General features: G+C 45.4%; 10 protein-coding genes across 10 annotated transcripts; 6 read left to right on the top strand and 4 right to left on the bottom strand.

The window, feature by feature from the left end:
* Positions 1–365: 365 nt before the first annotated feature.
* On the top strand, positions 366–1,956 carry TRUGW13939_11947 (uncharacterized protein; the record flags this gene model as incomplete). The annotated part of the gene is made up of 2 exons (XM_035495051.1): positions 366–903; positions 989–1,956. 2 exons carry the CDS (start codon positions 366–368, stop codon positions 1,954–1,956), a joined length of 1,506 nt encoding a protein of 501 aa, XP_035350944.1.
* Positions 1,957–2,406: 450 nt separating this feature from the next.
* Positions 2,407–4,121, top strand: TRUGW13939_11946 (uncharacterized protein; the record flags this gene model as incomplete). Its single annotated transcript, XM_035495050.1, has 5 exons — positions 2,407–2,451; positions 2,504–2,813; positions 2,881–3,053; positions 3,125–3,848; positions 3,922–4,121. The coding sequence occupies 5 exons, from the start codon at positions 2,407–2,409 to the stop codon at positions 4,119–4,121; spliced, it is 1,452 nt and encodes a 483-aa protein (XP_035350943.1).
* Positions 4,122–4,397: 276 nt separating this feature from the next.
* On the bottom strand, positions 4,398–6,040 carry TRUGW13939_11945 (uncharacterized protein; the record flags this gene model as incomplete). The annotated part of the gene is made up of 3 exons (XM_035495049.1): positions 4,398–5,398; positions 5,471–5,792; positions 5,867–6,040. The coding sequence occupies 3 exons, from the start codon at positions 6,038–6,040 to the stop codon at positions 4,398–4,400; spliced, it is 1,497 nt and encodes a 498-aa protein (XP_035350942.1).
* Positions 6,041–6,833: 793 nt separating this feature from the next.
* Positions 6,834–7,835, bottom strand: TRUGW13939_11944 (uncharacterized protein; the record flags this gene model as incomplete). The annotated part of the gene is made up of 1 exon (XM_035495048.1): positions 6,834–7,835. The coding sequence occupies one exon, from the start codon at positions 7,833–7,835 to the stop codon at positions 6,834–6,836; it is 1,002 nt and encodes a 333-aa protein (XP_035350941.1).
* Positions 7,836–8,386: 551 nt separating this feature from the next.
* Positions 8,387–9,441, top strand: TRUGW13939_11943 (uncharacterized protein; the record flags this gene model as incomplete). Its single annotated transcript, XM_035495047.1, has 2 exons — positions 8,387–8,516; positions 8,579–9,441. The coding sequence occupies 2 exons, from the start codon at positions 8,387–8,389 to the stop codon at positions 9,439–9,441; spliced, it is 993 nt and encodes a 330-aa protein (XP_035350940.1).
* A 943-nt stretch (positions 9,442–10,384) lies between these two features.
* On the top strand, positions 10,385–11,180 carry TRUGW13939_11942 (uncharacterized protein; the record flags this gene model as incomplete). The annotated part of the gene is made up of 2 exons (XM_035495046.1): positions 10,385–10,734; positions 10,784–11,180. 2 exons carry the CDS (start codon positions 10,385–10,387, stop codon positions 11,178–11,180), a joined length of 747 nt encoding a protein of 248 aa, XP_035350939.1.
* Positions 11,181–12,492: 1,312 nt separating this feature from the next.
* Positions 12,493–13,463, top strand: TRUGW13939_11941 (uncharacterized protein; the record flags this gene model as incomplete). The annotated part of the gene is made up of 2 exons (XM_035495045.1): positions 12,493–13,231; positions 13,285–13,463. 2 exons carry the CDS (start codon positions 12,493–12,495, stop codon positions 13,461–13,463), a joined length of 918 nt encoding a protein of 305 aa, XP_035350938.1.
* Positions 13,464–13,662: 199 nt separating this feature from the next.
* TRUGW13939_11940 (uncharacterized protein) lies at positions 13,663–13,971 on the bottom strand (the record flags this gene model as incomplete). The annotated part of the gene is made up of 1 exon (XM_035495044.1): positions 13,663–13,971. The coding sequence occupies one exon, from the start codon at positions 13,969–13,971 to the stop codon at positions 13,663–13,665; it is 309 nt and encodes a 102-aa protein (XP_035350937.1).
* Positions 13,972–14,011: 40 nt separating this feature from the next.
* On the bottom strand, positions 14,012–17,711 carry TRUGW13939_11939 (uncharacterized protein; the record flags this gene model as incomplete). The annotated part of the gene is made up of 7 exons (XM_035495043.1): positions 14,012–14,091; positions 14,183–14,699; positions 16,159–16,747; positions 16,835–17,103; positions 17,170–17,345; positions 17,422–17,461; positions 17,529–17,711. Coding segments are annotated over 7 exons (1,854 nt in total), but the record flags the coding sequence as incomplete, so codon positions are not given.
* Positions 17,712–19,548: 1,837 nt separating this feature from the next.
* TRUGW13939_11938 (uncharacterized protein) lies at positions 19,549–21,218 on the top strand (the record flags this gene model as incomplete). Its single annotated transcript, XM_035495042.1, has 6 exons — positions 19,549–19,774; positions 19,845–20,079; positions 20,135–20,375; positions 20,438–20,621; positions 20,678–20,879; positions 20,948–21,218. Coding segments are annotated over 6 exons (1,359 nt in total), but the record flags the coding sequence as incomplete, so codon positions are not given.
* Between the last annotated feature and the right edge of the window lie 1,295 nt (positions 21,219–22,513).

Raw genomic sequence — 22,513 nt, 5'->3', positions numbered from 1 at the left:
GATCTCGGCCACGGCCCTTGTCGATCGCCATCCGAACCGTGAAGAAGTTATTGGATCATTGGATCAGAAGGCGAGAAAATATTGGTCTTGGCGTCCGCCGCCCATTGATTTGATCAATCATGTTGCCGTGTTTAGCGCCGACCAGGCTCCAGAAAGTGATGTGACACTCCAGCAATTTCCCCGCGAGCTTTACCCAACATCAGCTCAATGTCATGAAAAGCCAACTTCACAAACTAGTTTAGCAGCTAGACTGAACTACGCCATTTCCTTTGATGAAATCGACGTCCAATTATCGCTTCTAGTGCAGACTGGACTATTTGTCCATGTCTCCACCAATGGAGCATCGATGCCTTCTCTACCCATCGATGTTCGCAAATTACGCCGACTACCTGGAAGGCATTAAAGTCCAGAACTCTGGCTATATACAATTTACACGCTCAATGAGCAAAGACAACTGGGAAAACGCAAACCCTTGTGATGTTTATGTCGTGGACGCATTGGAAAATGGGACGCTAGGTCTCCGGTCTTTCGGGGTCCCTCAGCATGGGCACCATCCCATACCTCCATGGAATATTCTCGTTGATCTGAACAAGCATCTTCTCGATCAGCCCAGTGACCTTAGTACACGTATTATTATTGTACAGTGTCTTTCACCGAGTCATGATTTAAAATTCGCTCCTGTCCACGTAATGGACTTCCTCGGAGTCACATACGACCTGGATCCCATTTTTCTATGGTCGATATATGAAAGTATAAAAAACAGGGCAGAATCGGTCGATGTAGATCGGTTGTCATTTAGCGCGGATTATCTCGCACTGCACGTTGAATTCCAGGGTGGTTCACCTGTTAGGGCATGGGCCACAATAACCAAAAAAATCATAAATCACCATTGTGTGAAAATTGGTAAGTGAAGATATAACAAGAAAATAGCAAAGCATTGCTAGTCAAGCTTACCTCAAGGGCTAACTTCTCTGGCTCCCAACTGAAGTCGTCATATTCCTCAATCACCGCTGCGCAAAACTCGACCGGGAGCTTTACCCTACTGTTAATCCGTTGAAAGGACTCATAAAGGAAAGACTCCCCGGTTCCAATTATGCATGGAATTCTCAAATCACGTTACAGAACGCATTTGAGGTCTATAATGGGTCGCCCGGTGATCGTGCTGCTCTCGGTGCTCCAGAATCAGCCCACATTAAATTTCTATTTTACGCTTGGAAATCAATGGACACGGAGACTGTTAAGCGTTTCAATGAAGAGCCTGTAGAATTCATGACACCGTTGCTCACCTTGTTCCGACAAGCATTCGCGGCTGATCTGCAAAATTTACGATCCCAATACCGGCCTATAGCTGAGAAAACACACGCAACAGAGTCGCACGAAATGTTGTTAGCGCTCTGGATTCAAGCTCGGCGAGATATAGAGACATTTTCTACAACTACACGATCTATCGAAGCATACATCTCCAAAAAAATGAGGAAACAAATCGATGGCTTTAAACTGTCTGAAATTGGGGATGCTATGAACGATTATATTCGCATATTGGCACAAGCTAGAGAAGATGAGGCCTACATGAAAGATAGACTTTCAGTGAATGTTGGGACTCTTAGTTTAATCGAGTCGCGAAACTCCATTGCTCAATCACGCTCGACCGGACGAGTGACATTTTTAGCCTTCATCTTCTTGCCACTGTCCTTAGTGACATCGTTCTTTGGGATGAACATACAGGAACTGACTGGGAATGGATCGAGTGGCAACGCGTTTTGTGCCGCCGCGGTTTGCACAACAGCCTTCACAATTTTTCTGTGGGGATTGATAAACTTCATACTTCGCCTGGTGGAGGCGTGGAAAGAATACGATAGAGAGATTGTGGAAAGTCGGTATGAATTGGATGACTGTACATTGACCAGAATACGGGAAACATGGAAAAAGGTCGTTCCAGAGAAAAAACGCCGGTGATATGTCCTTTAAGCTAGCTTGTTAATCTACAGGCGGTATTGTGCATGCTGCTTAGTTATCAATGGATAATACATGTACATCAATTGATGTAATGCCGTTAACGGAATTCTTCCTTAATATGTAGGATTAGGTATGTCGATCTATCCAAATTGTGTAGCTCCCTGTTTTCTGCGATCACATTCGGTAACCTGTCGGCAATTAAAATTGAGCCTTGATAATTCAATCCTATGAAAATCGTCCAATTAACTTTCTGTTTCCTTTAATGATTAGTAGTTTTTAATAGCCACTACCCCGCATGATTTTCTCATATCGCGGAATGCGAAGCCGCGATTTCCGACATTCCGTCATTTGTGTTCCGAAGCATCTTTGCTTATATTTCAGTCCTCCATCCTTTACTACTACTAGTAACTTGTCAGCAAAACAATCATCGATTCATTCATCCTAGTTAAAATGTCGGCATCACAATTGGAAACGCGCCTGTTCATCAACAACGAGGTAATAACACTTCCGAGTTAAAATATCGCAGCGTGGCTGACTCTTATCATAGTATGTCAAGTCCAGTTCTCAGGAAACACTGACTGTGCGGAACCCATTCGATGACTCGATCATCTCGACCGAAGTTCAAGTCGCTGGCCCAAAAGAGATTGATGCAGCTGTTACCGCAGCACACGAAGCATTGTCACGCGGCCCATGGGGCAGTTTTACAGGCGCTGAGCGAGCAGCATGCATGCTTAAATTCGCTGATCTTGTCGAGCAGCATAGCGAAGAGCTTGCTCTACTCGAAACAATTGCGATGGGAAAGCCAGTCTCACTAATTTTGGGCTTCGACTTGCCGCACATGATTGGGTGCTATCGATGTAAGAACCAAATTCCAAATTCTACGTCGATGGCGACACGCGAATAGTGTGTTTACTCAATGGCCAGATTATGCTGGATGGGCCGACAAAATCGAAGGCGAGTCCTTTGCCTCAGAAGGCGGTGTTCACAAGTTCACCACACATCAACCCCTAGGGGTCTGTGCAGGCATCGCCTCGTGGAATGCTACCTTTCTCTACGCTGCGTGGAAAATTGCCCCTGCTTTAGCTGCTGGGAATGCGGTATGTGGATGATTGATGGAATCTAACCCTTCATTTGGTATTTGTGTTCATGCTGAAAATCCACATATTAGTTTATCTTTAAAGCCTCGGAGAAATCGCCGTTAGCTATGCTTTCTATGGCGCGTTTATACAAAGAAGCAGGTTTTCCGCCAGGTGTTGTTCAGTTCGTATCAGGAGGTGGAGAAACGGGCTCTCTGCTCTCTAGTCACGCAAGAATCGCCAAAATCAGTATAACCGGCTCAATCAATGCTGGTATCAAGGTCCAAGAGCAAGCCACAAGAAGCAACTTGAAAAAGGTGGTCCTAGAGCTTGGTGGCAAATCGCCGGCCATTGTTTTCAGTGACGCCGATTTTGCTCTTGCGGTGGGCAATACATCGCACGGTTTCCTCGTCAACAGTGGGCAGATTTGTGCGGCAGCCTCTCGGCTTTACGTACAAGAAGATATTGCGCCCAGGTTTATTGAGGCAGTAAAGGGCGAGTTTGAGAAAGCATCATCCACTTTGGGAGCAGACCCTCGAGACAAAACAACCGTCCTCGGACCACTTGCAGATAAGAAACAGTTTGACAGTGTTCTTAAATTTATTGACGATGGTAAGAAAAGTGCAAAATTACTAACAGGAGGGAAACGCAAAGGCGAAACGGGCTATTTCCTTGAACCGACGATTTTCCTCGATCCCTCGGACGATAGCCGTGCGTACAAAGAGGAAATTTTTGGGCCAGTCCTAGTGATAAAGACGTTTAAAACAGAGGAAGATGCCATCAAACTCGCCAATAACTCAGGCTATGGCCTCGCAGGTTAGCCGACTATAGAACCCTCCATTTCCTGTTTGTATGTTGCACTAACCCCTATCCAATCTCCTTCGCACAGGTAGCGTCTATACGAGAGATTTAGATCGGGCCCTGCGCGTCAGTTCTGCCGTCGACAGTGGTTCTGTGTCTGTGAACGGGCCAACCATTCCAGCCTATCAAACTCCATTTGGCGGTTTCAAGCAGAGCGGAATCGGAAAAGAGCTTGGCAAATACGGGCTGCTCGAGTATATGAGGACCAAGTCTGTTCATATTAAGTAAGTCACTAGCATCGCATAATATGAATAACCACTAACCGAGATTTTCGCCCAGTGTTCAGCAGCGGTTGTGAGGAACTTGAGAATTCTTGATATTTCCATGGTGTTACATATGTACATGTGGTGCAGTCATATCATGGCATTATATATTGTGATTGATACATATACATTGATACATACGTATACAGACTTGTATTTTGAGAACAATAACGTTTCCATTCATTTGTTGAAGAAACATTGAAGACAACAGTTTGGTATCATGGGGCTAAACAATGGCTATTTACACCATCAACAAAATACCAGCGCCCGCCAAACCAGAGAGCAGGTGTTTAGCGTTTGTCGTAGACATAGCCGCCAGACCGGAAGAGGTACTTGAGGTCAAATCCGATCCGGATCCAGAAGTAGGAGCAGAAGTTGTCCCTGCTGTACTAGTAGAATCCCCGGTGGAAGTTATTGTTGCTGTAATCGTCGAACCAGTTGCCACAGAACCAGTTGCCGTAGCACCATTTCCAGTGGCGGTAGACACTGCTGAAGGGACCAAAGTGGCGCCAGGAACTGCGCTTGTGCCGGTGCCAATTTCCAAAATGTCGTCATCACCAGGGTTGAAATTGGTGTTTGCAAGAGAAATCTCGTTGTTTTCAAGATCGTATACGACGTAAGCACTGCGCAAGAAAGTGTCGCCCAACAGGTTCAACCCCTCCTGACTAGGAACCAAGCCAAAAATGCAAGTTCCAGTGGGGAAACCTTCTTCTGTGGCGTCCAATATCAATTCACTGATACCAACGGTGATTTCTACACCTGAGAAGCTGTATGTCACATTATAGTCCTTGTTGGTCATGTCGCATTCAATGTATGCGGCGCTAGCTTTTTCGACGTATGTCACGTTCAGATCCTTATAAATTTTATTTACCAGAGATTCTGGTAGCGCTGTCAAGCTGGTTCCTGTATCCAGTGAAACGGCTAGCGGAAGGTTGTCACTGTAGCTGCTGGAACTGGAGCTGCTTTGTACCGACACTTCTGTTAATGCGATGGCCAATGAATAATATCTGTTGTAAACAGGCACAATTGGCAGAGTTTGGAGGTCACCATGATACTTGGCCTTGTTCACACCTCCGAACAGGATGGCCCCGGTGCCGGACCTTATGTCGTTCAACCAGAGACTGTAAGCAGCCGATTTGGTAGCACCGCTTGCAACCAGAGCGTAAGGTAGATTATCGTATTCCTTGTTTTCATGTTCGGCCTCATATGTGGAAATCTTGTATCCTATGCCAGCAATGCCCTCTACATACAGCGGAACAAAGAGGTCAGCATATAATATCACCTCTAGGAAAGAACTGATTTCGGGCAACTTACGAGTGTCGGTAGATGATTCCGCAATAATAAATTGAAAATCATCAATTTTGGTACTGCCCAGGCCGAGAGTGTCTGTCGCATATGAGCCATAGGCGTTGTCACCGCCTGCGTATGTCGCATTAAACACGGCGTCCACTGGTTTGTAGTCGGAGGATGCGCTGGCATTGTATAACCCAAATGGTTTGCACGGATCATCACTGGCCGAGCATAATGACGAGTTTGCAACATTCACCCATAAATCACTGCTACCAGTATCCAGCCCGAGTGAAAACGTTTGCGCGGGTGTTCCGAGGGTCAGGTTTAACAAGTAACCAGTTTGCCCCTGTCGACCTCTGTTAGTTTAAGGATTTGGTCGGTGATACACTACAAGCATTGAGTGTGAAATGGGACAAGTACCTCATTTGAAATTGAAACGCCCACCGAGGAGTCTCTTCTGCTCAAAACTGCCGCAGTTTGCCTGCGTTCAAGGGGAAGCTCTACCACGGTCGGCACGTCGCGTTTATGAAGTGTTATAGCAGCGACAAGCGGTGCCACCGCTGGAACCAATGGAAGAAGAAACACGTTACGCATTCTGTAAGCGTTGGCACTCCAATATTGTCTGTACTTTCCCACTTGTGTAGGTTTCCGGAATATGACAGCGTCTTCTTGGAGGATTAGGCAACCTAGCGGGGGAATGGGTTAATAACCGAAATCTTCGACAGTCGCGTCGCCAATGCTGTTAGCTAGTATTGTACTATTTATGGTGGCGTGTATCTAGATGTCTGCTGTTTGGTTTTGGTTCTTTTGACACTTTGAGGCGTTGCATCGTAGCCTGTCATTTTGGACATGCCACTAGGAAAGCAACCAATGTCCTCAGCGCCCTGGGCTTTGGCAAAATTTCAAACCCACTTCGAAACACAACTCGCGTCCCAAAACCAGAAAAGTGTGTAGTTAGCGCTGAGCCGTTCCGGCGCGAGCCGGAGACATTTGCCCAGTTAGGCAGAAAAAGCGCGTTACCCAGGATCTAATTTTAAGGGGCGCGAACAAGACCGTTGGAAACTACCGAAAGGCTATTGGAGTTCTATTTACGGAGTACGCGGGGTTGGCTAGTTATCCTAAATCTTTTGGAAATCGATCATGTATATTGAATATTAACGATATTTTCTTTCTTCGGCTTACCAACGACTTGTTTCAGCTGATATCGAGCACGTGAATACCTCAAATATTAGTTGAATATGCTCTTTTTTTTGGAACAGACATTTAATTTGCACAATGAAAATGCTAACCTCCCCGACAGCAGTATTCACAAACAAATAGACAGCAACCAAAACACTGATGGTATGAAACGAATTCATGTCGCTACCGGTCGATGCTACTACTCCTTTCACTCATCATCTTCTAAGCCCACCATTTCCAATGAATCTTTCCAGAGCTCGGCCTCTTTCTGCGGGCAGTATGTGTGGCTAACATAAGTTTCACTTGATGATTGGCCATCATCGGGACCGCGAGTTGCTTCAGTGCAGTTGACGAGATACTTCCCGCCTTTGCCCTCCAAACCCTTGTCGACCGCAGCGTACACCGTGGTCGCTGCTCCTTGCTCTGGGGTCTTCAGCACTTTCCGCAGCATCTTGTCCTGCTTCATCGCTTCCTTTGTCTCGTCGGATAGAAACCTACCAACATCTGTGGCAATAATACCTGGATGAAGGCTGATACCATGGAGACCTAGATGACCATAGCGGCGATCAATCTCATTTGCCATGTATATGTTCCCGCATTTTGACTGGGCGTATGCTACCCATGGGTGATATCCACCATTTTGAAAGTGGTAGTTGTCGGGGTGTGTGCTGTAGATACGGTGCGCTGAAGCTGACACCATGACAACTCGCGATTGAAAATCATGGCTAGTTGCAGCCAGCAAAGCTCGCTTGAGAAGCTGGAAGAGGAGAAAATGTGATAGGTGGTTGGTAGCGAACTGGACTTCGTATCCATCGGCGGTAAGCTCGAGTTCCGGGACAGCCATGATTCCAGCATTGTTGATGAGAATGTTTACGGCATTTGTCCGCGACAGAATCACTTTGGCAGCTTCTCGGACACTTTGCATTGAGGTCTGATCCATTTTAATCAGCTCAACCTTGGTGTCTTGCAGTTGATCCCCCAGAGCTTGCTTTGCTTTTGTCACATCCCTTGCTGTAAGGAAAAGTCTTATGCCTGTTGTCGCCAGAGCCCGAACGACTTCGACTCCTAGACCGGATGAGACGCCAGTGACGACAGCTACTTTCCCCGTCAACGCCCCTTCCAAGGCATTGTCATGGATAATATTCAAAGCGGTTGGTCGCTGATCCCCTGGACCTTGAGGATCCTTGTGGGCTTTATCGTAGCGACTCATTGTAGTCTGTGATGAGGTTGAACACGCCTAAAAGAAGGAGAAATGCGGTTGTGCCAATATTAATACTATGGTTGAGAGATAACATTGAAGAACTCATGTCTTAGTTTTGGGCAGGCGCGGACCTGCCTTATATACCTGAGCAGGTTACATACGGTATAAACATCCCACGAAAAGGGTGACACTATGGCTGACGATTTTTACCAGATACAGGGCCTTTTTCTCCGGTATTCACGTCATCAATCATCGCATCTTGCTGTTTCCTTTCGATTGATGTTTCGACACATGCGGTTAGTGCAGGGATGACTGAAAATTCCTATTGCGGTTAGCATTAACCACAAGCTGATGAGCCCATTTCTCCACTATTGTTGTTCTCGCACCTCTTTCATCAACCTCAGAATTAGTTCTTTCCTGGCTGACACTTATTACTCTCTGCGTTTTGGTGAGAAGGAAACTCGTAACCCATTTTTGCATGATCGCTTGTCACATCCATAATTTCCTACTACAGTCTTGCTGAACGGGCCGTCTTGGGCGACCAGGGTGGTTACCCCAAAATGGCAGATTCTAGAGCAATATCTAGCCTTCAACATCACATGCTAGATGGAAAAAATGGAGCAGGGGCAGTTAGCGAAAGTAAAAAGGAGCGGAAACGACTCCAGAATCGATTGAACCAAAGAGCCCGACGTGAGTCTCCATGAACTAGACAGCTCCGTATTAGCAGAATTGATAGTCTAATTATTGAACAGGACTGCGCATTCATCAGACCAAATTGTCGAATGAGAAGCGTCCGTTTCATATTGATCGCTGGCGTCTTGAAGAGTCCCATGCCTCATCGGAATACGATGATAATCTATACAACCATACCACTCTTTCAGAGCTCAGTGCTGAAAACACTGTCCAGCGAAAGAAGATAATGGTTGATGTTTCCAGAACATATTTCTTAAGCCATCATGATGGCTTAGAATACCGGGACAAGACATATGAAATTGTCCCGACATTGCCTGCTGATCATTTGCTTACGCTGATTCAATTTAACGTACTTCGGGCATTGCGTGCGACGAAGGACGTACTATGGCAGTCGGCATTGTATTCTATCCCAGAACTTGCACCCAATGCCGAAATCAGTGAAGACACTCTCTTCAGTCGAGCAGTTATAACACACGCCTCAAAAAGTCTTCCCTCCTCCCTCGCTCCAGTCCAGTCACAGACATCCTTCCTCCATTTCGTGTGGGTCGACATTTTTCCTTTTCCGACAATGAGAGAAAACTTCATAACTTGGGAGAAACAATTTAACCATGTCGAGCTGGTCAATGACTTGGTCGGCAACCTAGTCGACACAACCCCAATACCAGGATCTTTCTCAACAGTGCATGTGCATCCGATACCGTGTAATCTGAATCTAGTCAATGCAGTCGATGATGAAGTTACCACGTCGCGAAATGGCCTGATAGTATGGGGAGAGCCTCATTTGGTTGACAGCTGGGAAGCCACACCAGGATTCCTACGGAAATGGGGGTGGGCTGTTCAGGGGTGTCATGATTTAATTGAGTCGAGTAATCGTTGGAGAGTGAGAAGGGGCGAAGAGCCATTTCGGATTTCCACCTGGTAATAAAATCTGCGTCGAATGATTCATAGCTTCCTATATCAAAACATTCAGAGGCCTACGTTTCGCAATAAGAAAGAAGTCAACACCAGAGTGTTCTATCTCATGAATGTTTTTAATGTCAATTCATAAATCTCAGCTTCGATCTATGTGCTGATTGATCACTCGGATGTTCTTTTGTTGTTGACATCTAGTTTTCCCTTAATCAAGATACCCAGCCCCCCTTACTGTCGAATTTAGGCCGCGGAAGCGAGATTAGTGAACGTCTCGGCCAGTTGACGCCCCCAAATGATGATCAACTCTTCCACGTAAATGTGAGTAAACTCGATTCCTCGATCCTTCTAGCATTTTTATTTTCTGTTTCTTCTTTCTTTTGTTTTGTTGTTTTGTTTTGTTTTGTTTTTTTTTTTTTAGAATATTCTGTAAATGGCTCGCGCATGTGTCAGGAAGCATGACACTGTCAAAATTATGAACAGCCCCCAAGCTAACAGTAATAAACCTAAATTGCGAGCTGTTTGCCGTACCATTTTCCTATATAGGAAGCGACAGCAACTTAACACACTGTGGTTATCTCGTAGAATCCCCCCAGCACTGGGAATGGTCGAATGTTTTACATTCGGTGGGACCATGCCAAAATCACCCACTAGCCGTGGACAATGGTGTGCGTGGAGAGAGTTGAATATTTGATTTTTATTTGGTGATCTTAAAATATCCCCCACTAATATTACACATGTCTCTATCAGATGGAATTATTGAGATGTAGCGTCGTATTCGCAAAGTGTTCATAAAATATCGAAGACAGTTATGCGCCACTAGTGACGTGGTTTAATTCAATAATTGCCTAACTATAAGCAAGCAATATAAGAGCTAACGCCCCAGGACTACACACCAACGATGATATTCCCTACGAAATAACACAAAATTCAGAAGAATCGATATTCCACTCAAAATGAAGGGTGCTTCTTACCTTCCATTTCTTGCGCTCATCCCGTCGGCAATATGTTCGTATTTTGTTAATTTCGACGCCTCCAATGATAGTCTAAGCGACGCCTCCAAAATCGGACAGTTAAATCTCGAAGCTGCTCGAGGCGACAAGGTTTCCAGCAACCAACAGGATCTGTACATCAAGCTCGGGGCTGACCCTAACGGGACCGCGGCCTTACGTTGTCACCGTGTCAAAGGCGATATTCGATCTGAGTATCATGCACTCTCCGGGAAGACTGAAAAGGACACCACGTACTATATTGGGTACCAGTTTTCATTGGCAGAAATCCAGAAGAGCTTGATGATTTGGCAGTTGTGAGTTTATTTTTTTGGTCGCTTTTTTCCATACGCTAATTTCGCCTAGCAAGGAATACGAAGCCAACAAGGACGGTGGAGCCAATATTCCATTAGCCATGGAGATTGTCAATGGGCAACTCCAATTCCAATACCAAGCTTCTAGTGACTCGAAGCGAGAGGCCCAGTGGTCAACAGATGTGACTGCAAATACGGTGTACTCTGTCGGTATTGTAATCAATACCTCATCGCCAGGGTGGGTGCAGCTGTACTGGAATGGAGACCTCCAAGGATTCAGTAGCATAGAAGGGAAGTCTAACTTGACTGCTACGACGTTTCCCGGAAGGGCCGATCCCAAATTCGGTGCATATCGAGGTGAAGAAGTAGATATCGATACATATATCTACAAGATCCAGATTGGCACCGAAATAAATGACATTGCAAGTGCTGCAGACTTGGACTTGTAAGAAAGTGCGATGATGTCTAAATTATGCTGTTACTTATATGAAGATTATCGTTTAATCTCCCTCAATGCATATGTTGTAGTTTGGAATATGCGATGTATGTGTTCCTGCGCGACTTAACGCAGGACGCTCGTACTAAACAGACTGGCAAATCAAAATATCCTTTTTCCCTGTTGATGGTTCTTTTACCAATCGACTGGACTCGTCTTCTCTGATTGCGATGTGTATCTCAGTCCCTTCTTGAATTTTCTAGCTGATTAGTCGTAGATAATCAAAAGCAATGACGAGTCGCATCTCTCATAGCAGTAACACGAGCCAACTTATCAAACGATCGGAATCCTGTAACGCTGAACCCCTATTTTAGGGTATGTCGCTATACCATCAAGCTGCCGGGATAGTGAACTCCTAATATTTTCAATACCTCGACGATGAAAATAACTTCAACGATCTAAAATGTCCGACTTCCAAATTATTGAAGGTTCTAGTTGTACACGAAATAGCTCCAAAGTTGGATCAGACGCCATTTTGAATATGCTTAACCCGGGACTGTGTCACTCGGAACTCGCTCGAGATACTGGTTGGGTGTTGCAGTTTGTGAAGCTACTTTTAGCTCATCACTGAGGTTAGGAGTAGAACTTTGATCGCCTCGACAGCTGCAGGAAAAGATGATCATGGGGCTTACATGACTGATGGTACGGTAAACATCTCAGCACTGTCTGTCTCCTTGGGTAACTAGTGCGGAGGGCAAAAAAGGCGCAAGAGAAGGTCTAGCTGGAATTGAAAGGAAATTCTACACGAGGTTGTGCCTGGGGTGTCAGCATACTCTGAATGGTGCCACTGCAAACTACAGTTTGCACGGTAGGATGTCCCTCCCTTGTTGTCCAGTCCCCTTTCTTTTACGTATTTTCTTTTGTCAAACGTTTATTAACAATCTAATAGTATTATTAAAGGTCCCGGAATGGCAAGGTACCTCTTTTTAACCCAGAAAATTAAATGAAATTCACTGCTTCCTTTCAAACAGTATACTTGTTGTATTATGCCGTGGCCGAAGCCGTCGACCAACATCGAATAAGTATAAAGTTCTCTTGTTTTATTTTATCGAACTATATTAATTAATGTAGATCGGCTCCTATCTCTACATTAACTCCGCAAAGTCCGAACACACATAGTGATTCTCACTAGCGCAGTGAATGGATTACAAATGGATTCAATGATCTGAGAAAAGGCCAAATCTGCGGTATTCATCCAAAAGATATTATTCCATAATACTATTATTATTAGCTTCCGCCATTCAGAAAGAAATAAAATCCCCACGATGGCACTCTCACTGACTCCTAGCCAACGAAATGCACAGGACATCCGTTCCTTTGTCCCGACTCTTCACACAGATGTATACCCTGCCATCGATCCCAGCGCCAAAAGGCTTCCTCAACCGTTTACCGTGGTAGTCTTAGGAGGCAGCGGTGCAGTGGGCGGAGCACTGGCACGATCGTATGCGTTGGCAGGGGCAACGGGCCTTGTTCTAGCTGCGAGGAGATTACCTGTTGTCGAAGATGTGGCCAAAGAGGCGAAGTCGATCAACCCAAGCATCAAAACATTAGCGATACAGTGTGATATTGGTTCTGCCTCGGACGTCGCCTCTGTTGCCAATGCCACCAAAGCTCAGTTCGGCAATACCGTGGGAGCTGTGGTTGTCAACGCCGGGTATACCGGTGCAATGAATAATGACATTACACTAGAGGGTGTCGAAGAAATGGAAACTGCATTTCGCGTTAACACGCTTGGCACGGCCTATGCCGGTAAATATTTCATTCCTCTCTTGAATGAATCCATAAACACGACGCGGGTATTCATAGGGATAAGCTCGATGGCTGCTCCTATTATCAGTGGTCCAATCGCGCATATTCACTATTCCGCAAGCAAATTTGCACAGGTCCGCGTTATCGAAATGATCAATGAGCAACAGGCGAAAAAGGGGTTATTTGTGGCGAGTGTGCATCCAGGAGGAATCAATAGCGATTTTGCCATTGGCATGCCAGAGCAGTTGAAACACTGTAAGTACTTCTCAGCGGTTGGTCTCGGTTATTGCTAACTGGTTAACTTGCAGTGCTGACAGATTCCCCGGGCCTTGCGGGAGCATTCTGTGTTTGGCTTGCCCAGAATCAGGAGCGAGTGAAAGACTTGAGTGGTAGGTTTCTATCGTCTAAATGGGATGTTGACGAGTTGTTGCAAAGGATTGGTGATATTGTTGAAAACGATCTACTCAAAGCACGGTTTTCTGTATAAAAATGGCAAAAACCTGTTATCATAATCTATTAGATTAACTATTGTATATTGATATAAATTGATCAATTTATATGACCAGTGCGAGTCGATTTAGATAAATTGAATGGACAGGTCTACCGTAGCGTACTCTATGATAATTGATACGCTAACCATCAAGCCATTGCTAGATATAGGAAGCGAAGAAACCTCAGAAGCTCTATCACAATTTGGTATTTCTTTTAATACCAGACCGATAGTCTTTGAGTCGGCGAGTGACCGCTCGCAAGGGGCTACCACCCTCCACGCTACCGATGAACGGCATCCCAATTTTGTAGCCCATCATATCAACCACTTTAAGAGGTATTTCGCCGAGCTTGCCCCAGTCCACAGCCAGAATGTGGTTTTCAAAAGGCCGCAACCACGGCTGACAATATTGCATATTCAGTGCCTTTCGCTCCATCTCCGAGGTGTTTTGGCCGCCGCCATGCCAAAGTGTTCCTAGAAAATATACCATACTCCCACTATCCATTGTAACCGGAAATGCCTCTTTCCTGTCAGGCCAACGCTGATCATCCCAAAGGTGTGATTTTGGTACCACGACGGTAGCGCCGTTCAATTCGGTGAAGGTGTCTAGAGCGACTATAACTCCCTGTTTTAAAAGAAGTTAGGAAACTTTCACCCGATAAATGAGCAGCCCTTTGAAAGTGTAAAACGTATTTATCAAGGAAAAGACAATCAACTTGCCGTTCCAAATGGCTCATGCGGTCGAGGGATCGTGATATGTCCATCATCGTGATGCATGGTCTGTGGCTTCTCTCCTGGCTGAATATTGACACTATGAAATGCATTTATCAGATATCCCGGCTTCAAAAAATGATCATTTAAAGCTAGGACATCTGGATGCGCTATGAATTTATCGAAAATTCTCGACTTGTCCAAGAGTGCATATATTCGTCCAGTTCGATACCCCTCAAAAGAGTTGCGCCCTTTTGTACCAGCAGGACCACCCTGTCCGCTCTTCACCAACAGTTCCAACTCAGCTTTCGCTTGGTCAATGTCGGCTTTGTCAAAAGCATCTCTAATTATGGCATAGCCGTTCGTATGTATCTCGTCGATAAAATGTTGAATTCGGGCGTCCTGTATGCTTGGCTCACTCAAACTTTGCTTATTTAAACCCACTTCTGTGATAATAGTGCGATAGGCAGGATTGCGCGTGGAAGGCATGTTGCCTTGGAAAACCAGTACTAGTCCTAGTCCCTAGTGTGTGTAGTATCAGAGGGAGTATGTAGGTTGTTTCAGCTAAGATTGCTACTGTTGAAACTGCCCTTTTTTTTTTGGCGGGTGGCCACTCTTTATGAACTTGACTGGATTCTAAAACAAGGGACGAAAACCAGGGTAACCCACCCAGCGGTTTTCTACTTAATCGCTTATGTACTAAAAAAACGGCTCAAAGGTGATCTACGATATTAATTGGATAGTAGCATCGCCTAAGTTTGAACCCTGTGGAAATAGACCAATAACTGCGTACGGGAAGGAAAATATTCCTCCCTCCGGCATGCGAGCAGGTTTAGCACTATATTAAGCTAAATAGGCGCTGCGGGGATACTGCAGGTGTCCAATTAAACAAAACCGGTGCTCGCTTGAAATAGCCCATAGTGTGATAGTAATGACTCGGAGTAACTAGCGTACGAGATGCAGTCCAATATACCAATGTAATTGATAGTGTGACTCTCTTCGTGTCTTGCGATTTTGGTGGGTGCCTCTAAAGTGCACCTTAAACTCTTCAAACCTTAGTTTATATGGTTCGAATAGAATTATTTAATATCGGCTTAAGCCTGTTTTAAATGCATTTTTTGATTCGTCTCATCAGCCTTCCGGTCCGTAGCAGCAACCCCACATGTTGCAATGCGAAATGAGGAATCAAACTAGACAATTCCCTACTGCAAGTAGACTCGAGGGTATCAAAATACCGATGGCTCCCCAGATATAGTTTTGTGGGGCATCAATCAAAAATTTAGACTACGTATAATATGACCAGATGTCACTTCATTAGTGCACTTCTCTCCAGAACCACTTACTGGTTGAAAGTGAATACAGAATCTAACTTCAATCCGAACAATTGCAGGTGTCCATGTTCTTCATGTCAGACGACGTCAAGGTTTGGGATGTCCCCATGTTGTTGCTATATGCGAAATGTGTACCATTTCGAGTCGCGGCTTCGCTCTATTCCCCCTCACGATTATTTATGTATTTTTAGAAGGTCATCGTATCAGTTGACCGCTAACATGACATTTGTATAACAACAACCGCAATTGATAGCTGGAACATTTGAAACCAAACGTGTATTTCCTGACATAGATTCCGTCAAATGTTCCAGGGATATTCGCGATGTCACTACGTCAACTATATCAACTTCATATGTATGAAGGAGCCATCCAAACCGGTCCTACTTTGAAGATTGTGTTAAATTACGAAAAAACACATGCATAAATAGGATGTTGCAAGATAGGAAAGTTCTCATTAATTGAAGAGAACAAAAACTTTTAGAGTAAACCAATTCCCAAAAATAATATACATTTATTAATCAACACAGGGTATTGCGTAGCATAAAAATTGAAAGGCCGCTTCGGATCAAGTCATATGAGAACTTGACTCCTGATGGATAGAAAACAATAAAACACAAGAATAAAATTAATTAGTCCACTGCCAATGACACGTGAGTCGTAACATGAATTCCATTCCTCATGTCTTCAGAGCTGCTGTGAGGACTTTCCGAGCCTTTCGTAGTTTCGTTGATTCGCTCTTGACTCTCGCCTTTGAACGAGGTGAGAGTGTCTATGCCGTTCTTAGGCCGTGAGAGCGATGCCATTTTGAAGCGACCTCCACGTCCATTATCACTACTGAAACGATGCCCGCTGGCAGTCACTGATGTGAGATAACCTCCTTCGGTTTGGTGGCCGGTGTTGTTCTGTCGACTCCGTCCGCTAGTCACGTTTCCATATCGTTTCCAGCTCCTACTTCCACTGCCGCTATTTCCACTGATGACAGCCTTGAAGCGACTGAGTAGAGGCTTAAAGCTGGGCGCACAAACAACGATGGATGCCACGAGAATCTCACGCGAAGCCCAGCCAAGCGCAATAGAGAGGTCGTTGATGTTGGATAAAGAGTAGTATGCACGCACGATGGCGCAAACCATGACAAAAATCCCAGAAGAGAAGAGGATTCCAAGAGAAATCTTTTGGCGGCGACTGAGTTGTGCCTCGAGAAGCATAGGAAACGGGATGATTAAAATACCCAAGTCGGTTCTGTAGGAGTGAAACTGATTAGCACGATTTTAAATACTATTATATGAATTGGGGTTGGCGCTAGAGAAGTAAACAGAAAGGTTTGACAACTCACACGACATCCATAACAGTGATAAGTATATAGTTTCCCGGTCGAGAGGTGCAGTTGTCTGTTTCGAATTGTGAGTTATGGGTTCAGGCAAACCGTGGTTCGAGACATGGAGTGCAGCTGATACGTACTTCCCGGATAGGGCTTGATTTGCCATGACTTTGACGGCGGCAAGCAGGAACAAATATGCCACAGCAGACTCGTCAAAAAGGTAGCCATACTTAGCCCTATCATAACCCTGGCAAGCTTTTGTTGCCATATTCCCATTCTATAGGCGAGATCAGGTCAGCGTATGTTTACTATAATAGCAGGCAGCATCATGAGTGGCAGATACGTACGTAAGCCTTATGTATAGACACAAGAGAACTGATTTAAGGGACCAAATCAAGAGAATGTAAAACACCCAAGCAGCATACGCAAGCTTAGAGCCCAGAACAAGGGCTGCTACCTGGCTGTCAGGTACTTGCATCGCGGATGTTTCATTGAGACCGATATTATTTCCTTTGGCACCTGCAAAGCAATAATTGTTAAACTGTGACCTTGGAGAAATAAAGTCAACAACTAGTAAATAAACAACTTGGCTTACCGCATGTGTAAAGAAACGTTGCTTCGAGGATCCAGAACACCTATTCAAACCACAGTTAGTTTGATTCAAAGAGCATTGCCCCTTGGGAAGAAAGAGGGAGAGCCTACAACAGCAATTCCAGCAAATATGTCGTCATATCCAAAGTTTTGAGGACCAACCGTCCTCCAGCGGGCATAGAATCGAAGGGCGAATATGACGATTCCGATGCCTAGCTCTGTGAACAGCTCGACAGGCAAATTATACCCCATATTGGATAAAACGCCTGCAGCTGGTGTTGAAAAGGTCACAGATACTGTTAGAAGGTTTGGAGATAAGAATTTAAAATTGAAAAAAAAAAAAGCTTCCTCATAAGTATCCCGTGCTATAGCACCCTAATTTAAGACACCGGACCACACTGTTGGGAACAAAACTCTGTACTCCGTAGACTTGGTAATTAAATGAACAGCGATCATCGTCCTTGGCAGAATACCTTTTTTTACAATCCTAGTCTAGACTACACAAGAATTTTCCCGCTCCTCTTCCCCAATAAATGTCAACAGCTCTTCCGACGGAGTCTATCCGTACAGGGTAATGAGGTACGTACCGTATACGGGTCTCAATTTTGGGCCGGAGAGAAGAATTCGTGATCTTCAACTTGTTAGCCTGACAATAGTAGGAAGATGAAGATCAACTGGAATGTTTGACACTACGTAATACGTTCCGAAAAAACGAACCAATGCTGTCGCTGTCTCCTCCGGAAATGCAAGTCAGCACTAAGATGTCAGGAGAAGCACCGATCCGAGCGACCGAGCACGGGCCTAGGCCGAGTTTTTTTTTTTTTTTGTACTGTAGACCATCAATAAAGTATATACCACCTGATATAAATACGCGCCTAACAGGACATACATCCAATGATATCAATATGTTTAACTTTTATATTCAACATTAAAACATTTCAGGCATTTACTAGTACAAGACGAATTTATTTTTCATTTTGTTTCTTGTGTGTAAAGTGGGTGAACGGTAATACGAGACGGGGCGTCGATAGAGGGTCCCGGTCCATACGGAGCCCACTGGCCGCTGAGCGTTAGCGGTTTCGCCTTCCCCGTCCCGGGGCGTTTTAGGGTTCGTTTAGTGCCGGACCAGTCCTGGGATGCCCGGAAGTTCCCCGTCCCGCAGCCGCGGATCCATAATTAGGGAGAGTCGCCCAATCCTAATCCCAGCGCAACATAATTGCCGCCGACCTAGTCACCAAACGATCAATGTCACACACGAGAGGCCCAAAAAAAAACAGAAAGGAAAAAAAAAAACAGGGGAGTGGGGGAAAGGAAAGAGAACATAAGATGGCACTTTATCCCTACCATTTTATGGAAACGGGGATGCTTAACCCTCCCCCGGAGATCATCCGTTCGCCAACCGTTAGACAAAGTCTGACGGCGCCTACACCTCTGCGCCGTAAATGAGGTATTTCTTCCCCCGACAATCGACGTTGACTCTTTAAGAGCTTAGCCAGACTAACTGGCCATCTACACGCCGTTTCAGTCCGCGGATTAGCTGGTGTCCCCTCACCCGGAAAGTTGGTCCACTATCCTGTAATTAATATTTGCTGGATGATAATTAGTTGCCTGACGCCGCACAAGCGTTCTTAGGACAACGCTAAGATCAGAGAGGAATTCACTAGACTCAGGCAGGAGGGGCGTGTTTCCATATAATTTGTTCGGCTACGCCAATGACGGTCGTGGCACTGCAACTTGCGGCGCAGTCTGCACATGCTACGCGGAGAACACGGAGAAGACTAAATCCCATACAAACAACAATACGTACGAGAAACGTCCTAGCATGCAAGTCGTGGGCCAAAAACAGGCGACTGGAAAAGCCGTCAATCATTTTCCGAAATGCAGAAGGCTAGTCCTGCACTGCAATAATAATACCCCTGAGGCGTGAAGCAAATAAGAATAAGAGTATTGTTCATCGTGCCCCTCAGTCTTTTACCCAGCAATTGATGCAAAAGCTTTGATCACCTGTCTTAGATTTTGACATTATATTTCTTTTTCTCTCGGTAATCAACTACCCTTCTTAGGCACAAAAGAGTCAACAGGCCACATTTTAAAGCGCCGACAAGGATTATTACGCCAAAAAGTAAACACGATGGCCGCCGCAGTTTCATGGAGCACCACGGCAGCGGAAGTGGAGCCGTATTCTGGTCCCCCGCGGAACATACAGGCTATCGATGCTGTGCAGTTCGACAGCAGTTTGACCCCGAAGGAGTATAAAATTGCTGGTACCAAGCCAGGTTCGAAGATCCTGATCACCGATGTCAACATTTTGGACTCTACTGGCAGAGAGCCGTACAGAGGAGACGTGTTGATTGAAGGTATGTGGGCTGCTAGCTACACCATTGCAATTCATGTGACAGTTGATCTGACCCTCTTCTCTCACGCCAGAGGAAAGATTCACGGCTGTCGGTCATGTCCCGAATAAAGAAAGCCTTCAGCAAGACTCCAATGTCCGACTTATCGAAGGCAAGGGTCGCACTCTGATGTCCGGCTTGGGGGACGCTCACACACACTTTTCGTGGAATGGAGGAGATCTCGCAAAACTAGGGGAGCTGGGTGTAGAGGAACACACGCTATTGACTGCACGAAGTGCAGGGATCTATCTGGATTCAGGGTACACCATGTGCGTCGCACTCCGATCCATTTCATGGCCGATGACTCATGGCAATACTTAATAGGTGTTATGGAGCTGCATCTGCTAAAGATCTCCTCGACGTGTCTGTTCGTGATGCAATCAATGCTGGATATTTTCCCGGGCCTCGATCACTTGCAAACGCTAAGGAGATTGCGCGTCCAGATGGTGATCTTGTTCCTGGGATTACTGCGTATGCGGCTGGCCCGGAAGAAATGCGTGAGGTTGTCCGCCGCCACGCTTCGCTGGGCGTCGACCAAGTCAAGATTTCAATGTCAGGGGAGGAGGTGAGAATTTCTCATTTGGAACCAGACGTAGAGAGTCGTAGAAATTAACCAATTCATGACAGATTACCGAAATTCGTTCTGCCCAGGATTGCTACTTCAGTGACGAAGAAACAGCTGCAGCAGTAGACGAGGCTCATAAACATGGACTACGAGTGTGTGCTCACGCCCGTGCTAGAGACAGCGTCAAGCAATGTGTCAGGCATGGCGTAGATGTCATCTTTCACGCCTCATATATTGACGACGAGGGTATACCTCCCATTCCTACAATTTGAGATCCCACCCGTCACTAACGATTCGGGCAGGAATGGACATGCTGGAAAAGAAGAAGACAAAACACGTTGTTGCGCCGGCACTGAACTGGATTGTAGGAACGCTGGAAGATGCTGCTGCTTTTGGCTACCCACAAGCCAAGGCTGAAGAGGTCGGTTACCGGCGAGAGCTTGATGTCGCCATTCCTGGCCTCAGAGAAATGCACAGACGGGGTATCGTGGTTTTACCAGGAGGGTAGGTTTCACCTAGATTATTAGAAACGCACTTTTCAGTTATCTTTGGTTGTGGCTAACTAGAATTAGTGATTATGGTTTTGCATGGACCCCTCATGGCACGTACGCACGCGACCTTGCTCATTTTGTCAAACTTCTCGGCTTTACTCCTCACGAGAGCATCATTTCGGCCACCGCTGGTGTTGCCAAACTGATGATGCGGTCGAACGAGCTTGGCAAGGTGTTGCCAGGATATTATGCCGACTGCATTCTTGTCAACGGTGATCCGTTATCTGATATTGAAATTCTGCAAGATCATTCTAAGCTCAACTATGTCATCATCAACGGTCGTGTACATAAATCGTAAATAGTGCCTTGGGTTGTTACGCTATTGGGTACTAATACTACGGCAGTTAGTTGACCTGTATAGATCTCTTTGGACAGTACGACGAATTTATGGTGGTTTCCTTTTAGCTGAATGGCATCATTTGTTCTCTTGAATGGTTGGCACCTGTTTACCCAGCTATCATCGATACTACTTGTCAAGCCGCGTCTACGGAGTAAAACTCTGCAAAGGAATTTCGACACAATTCTTCACAGTCGACAGACTCGACACTGAGTGATTGGACAGCCGGTTGTCCCAGGTAGCGCCAAGCACTGTCACTGGCCCACTATGTAGGATTCACTACCACCTCCCCCTGAGCCAGTCAACCTTCTTCGAAGTTAATCACAGTTTTGTTTCCAGATCCAGCAATGGCTAAGAGCAAGCTAGCAGCTTTTCCCCACAGTAGAAGCATTTTTCAACATCAAACTTGACACCGAGTCGAGACCCATTGCTATTTTCAGCACTCCGTGCCGCTGTGGAGTTTTCTGCCATGGCCTTGTTTTTAAACTAATATCCATCGCTCTCTGTACTCCGTAGTATGGAACTTAATTCTCCTGCATGATATGTCGGTCGCTGTGTCATAAAAACGTTCGCACTTCGGGGTATTGATGTCCCGAGTAAACTTAATTCTCATTACCTGTCCACATTAATCTTAAAGTAATTCCTTGGCAAGATGCTTGGTGCTTATTATGACATGTCCTAGCTGAATATTAAAAATTCAATTTGATGACTCCCAAGGTCTAAAAAGATCGTCAGCTATAGTCCGTATACCAATCTAGCTAAGCCCCGAGCAAACACTAGTACGTACTGATGAAGCACTGCTATTAACGCTTCAGCTAACTAGTGATACATCGATACTGCAGTTAAATAACAACTACGGAACCTTTGGAGCAGCTGTGGTCAATTACAATTCGTAGGAAGCATTGGTTACCCCTTCATTTACGAAGCGACTTATGCTAATGCGCATCAAAAACCACTAATTGACGGCCCGAGACCAATAAACGAGCCTTTGAAACGTCAAATTCTTAACTGAATGAAATTGTCCGAGTATTCACTCCGTATAATGCTCGTCCATGATCCAACACCTATTCCACTGGAGCGTAAAATTTAAACTTTCCTTGCGGATCATACCTCTTCTTCAAAGCCGCTAGTTTCTGTAGTCTCCAGGGCTCGTATCCGTACCAATTCTCAGGCTTCTCGGTCCCATTCCCGTAATTTACGTACGCATGAAGCTGACTCTGTCCACTACCTGACCATATTATTTGGCGAAG

The sequence above is a fragment of the Talaromyces rugulosus genome, chromosome VI (assembly GCF_013368755.1).
Source record: "Talaromyces rugulosus chromosome VI, complete sequence".
NCBI classification, from domain to species: domain Eukaryota; kingdom Fungi; phylum Ascomycota; class Eurotiomycetes; order Eurotiales; family Trichocomaceae; genus Talaromyces; species Talaromyces rugulosus.
This window is presented reverse-complemented; position numbering and strand designations above follow the sequence as displayed.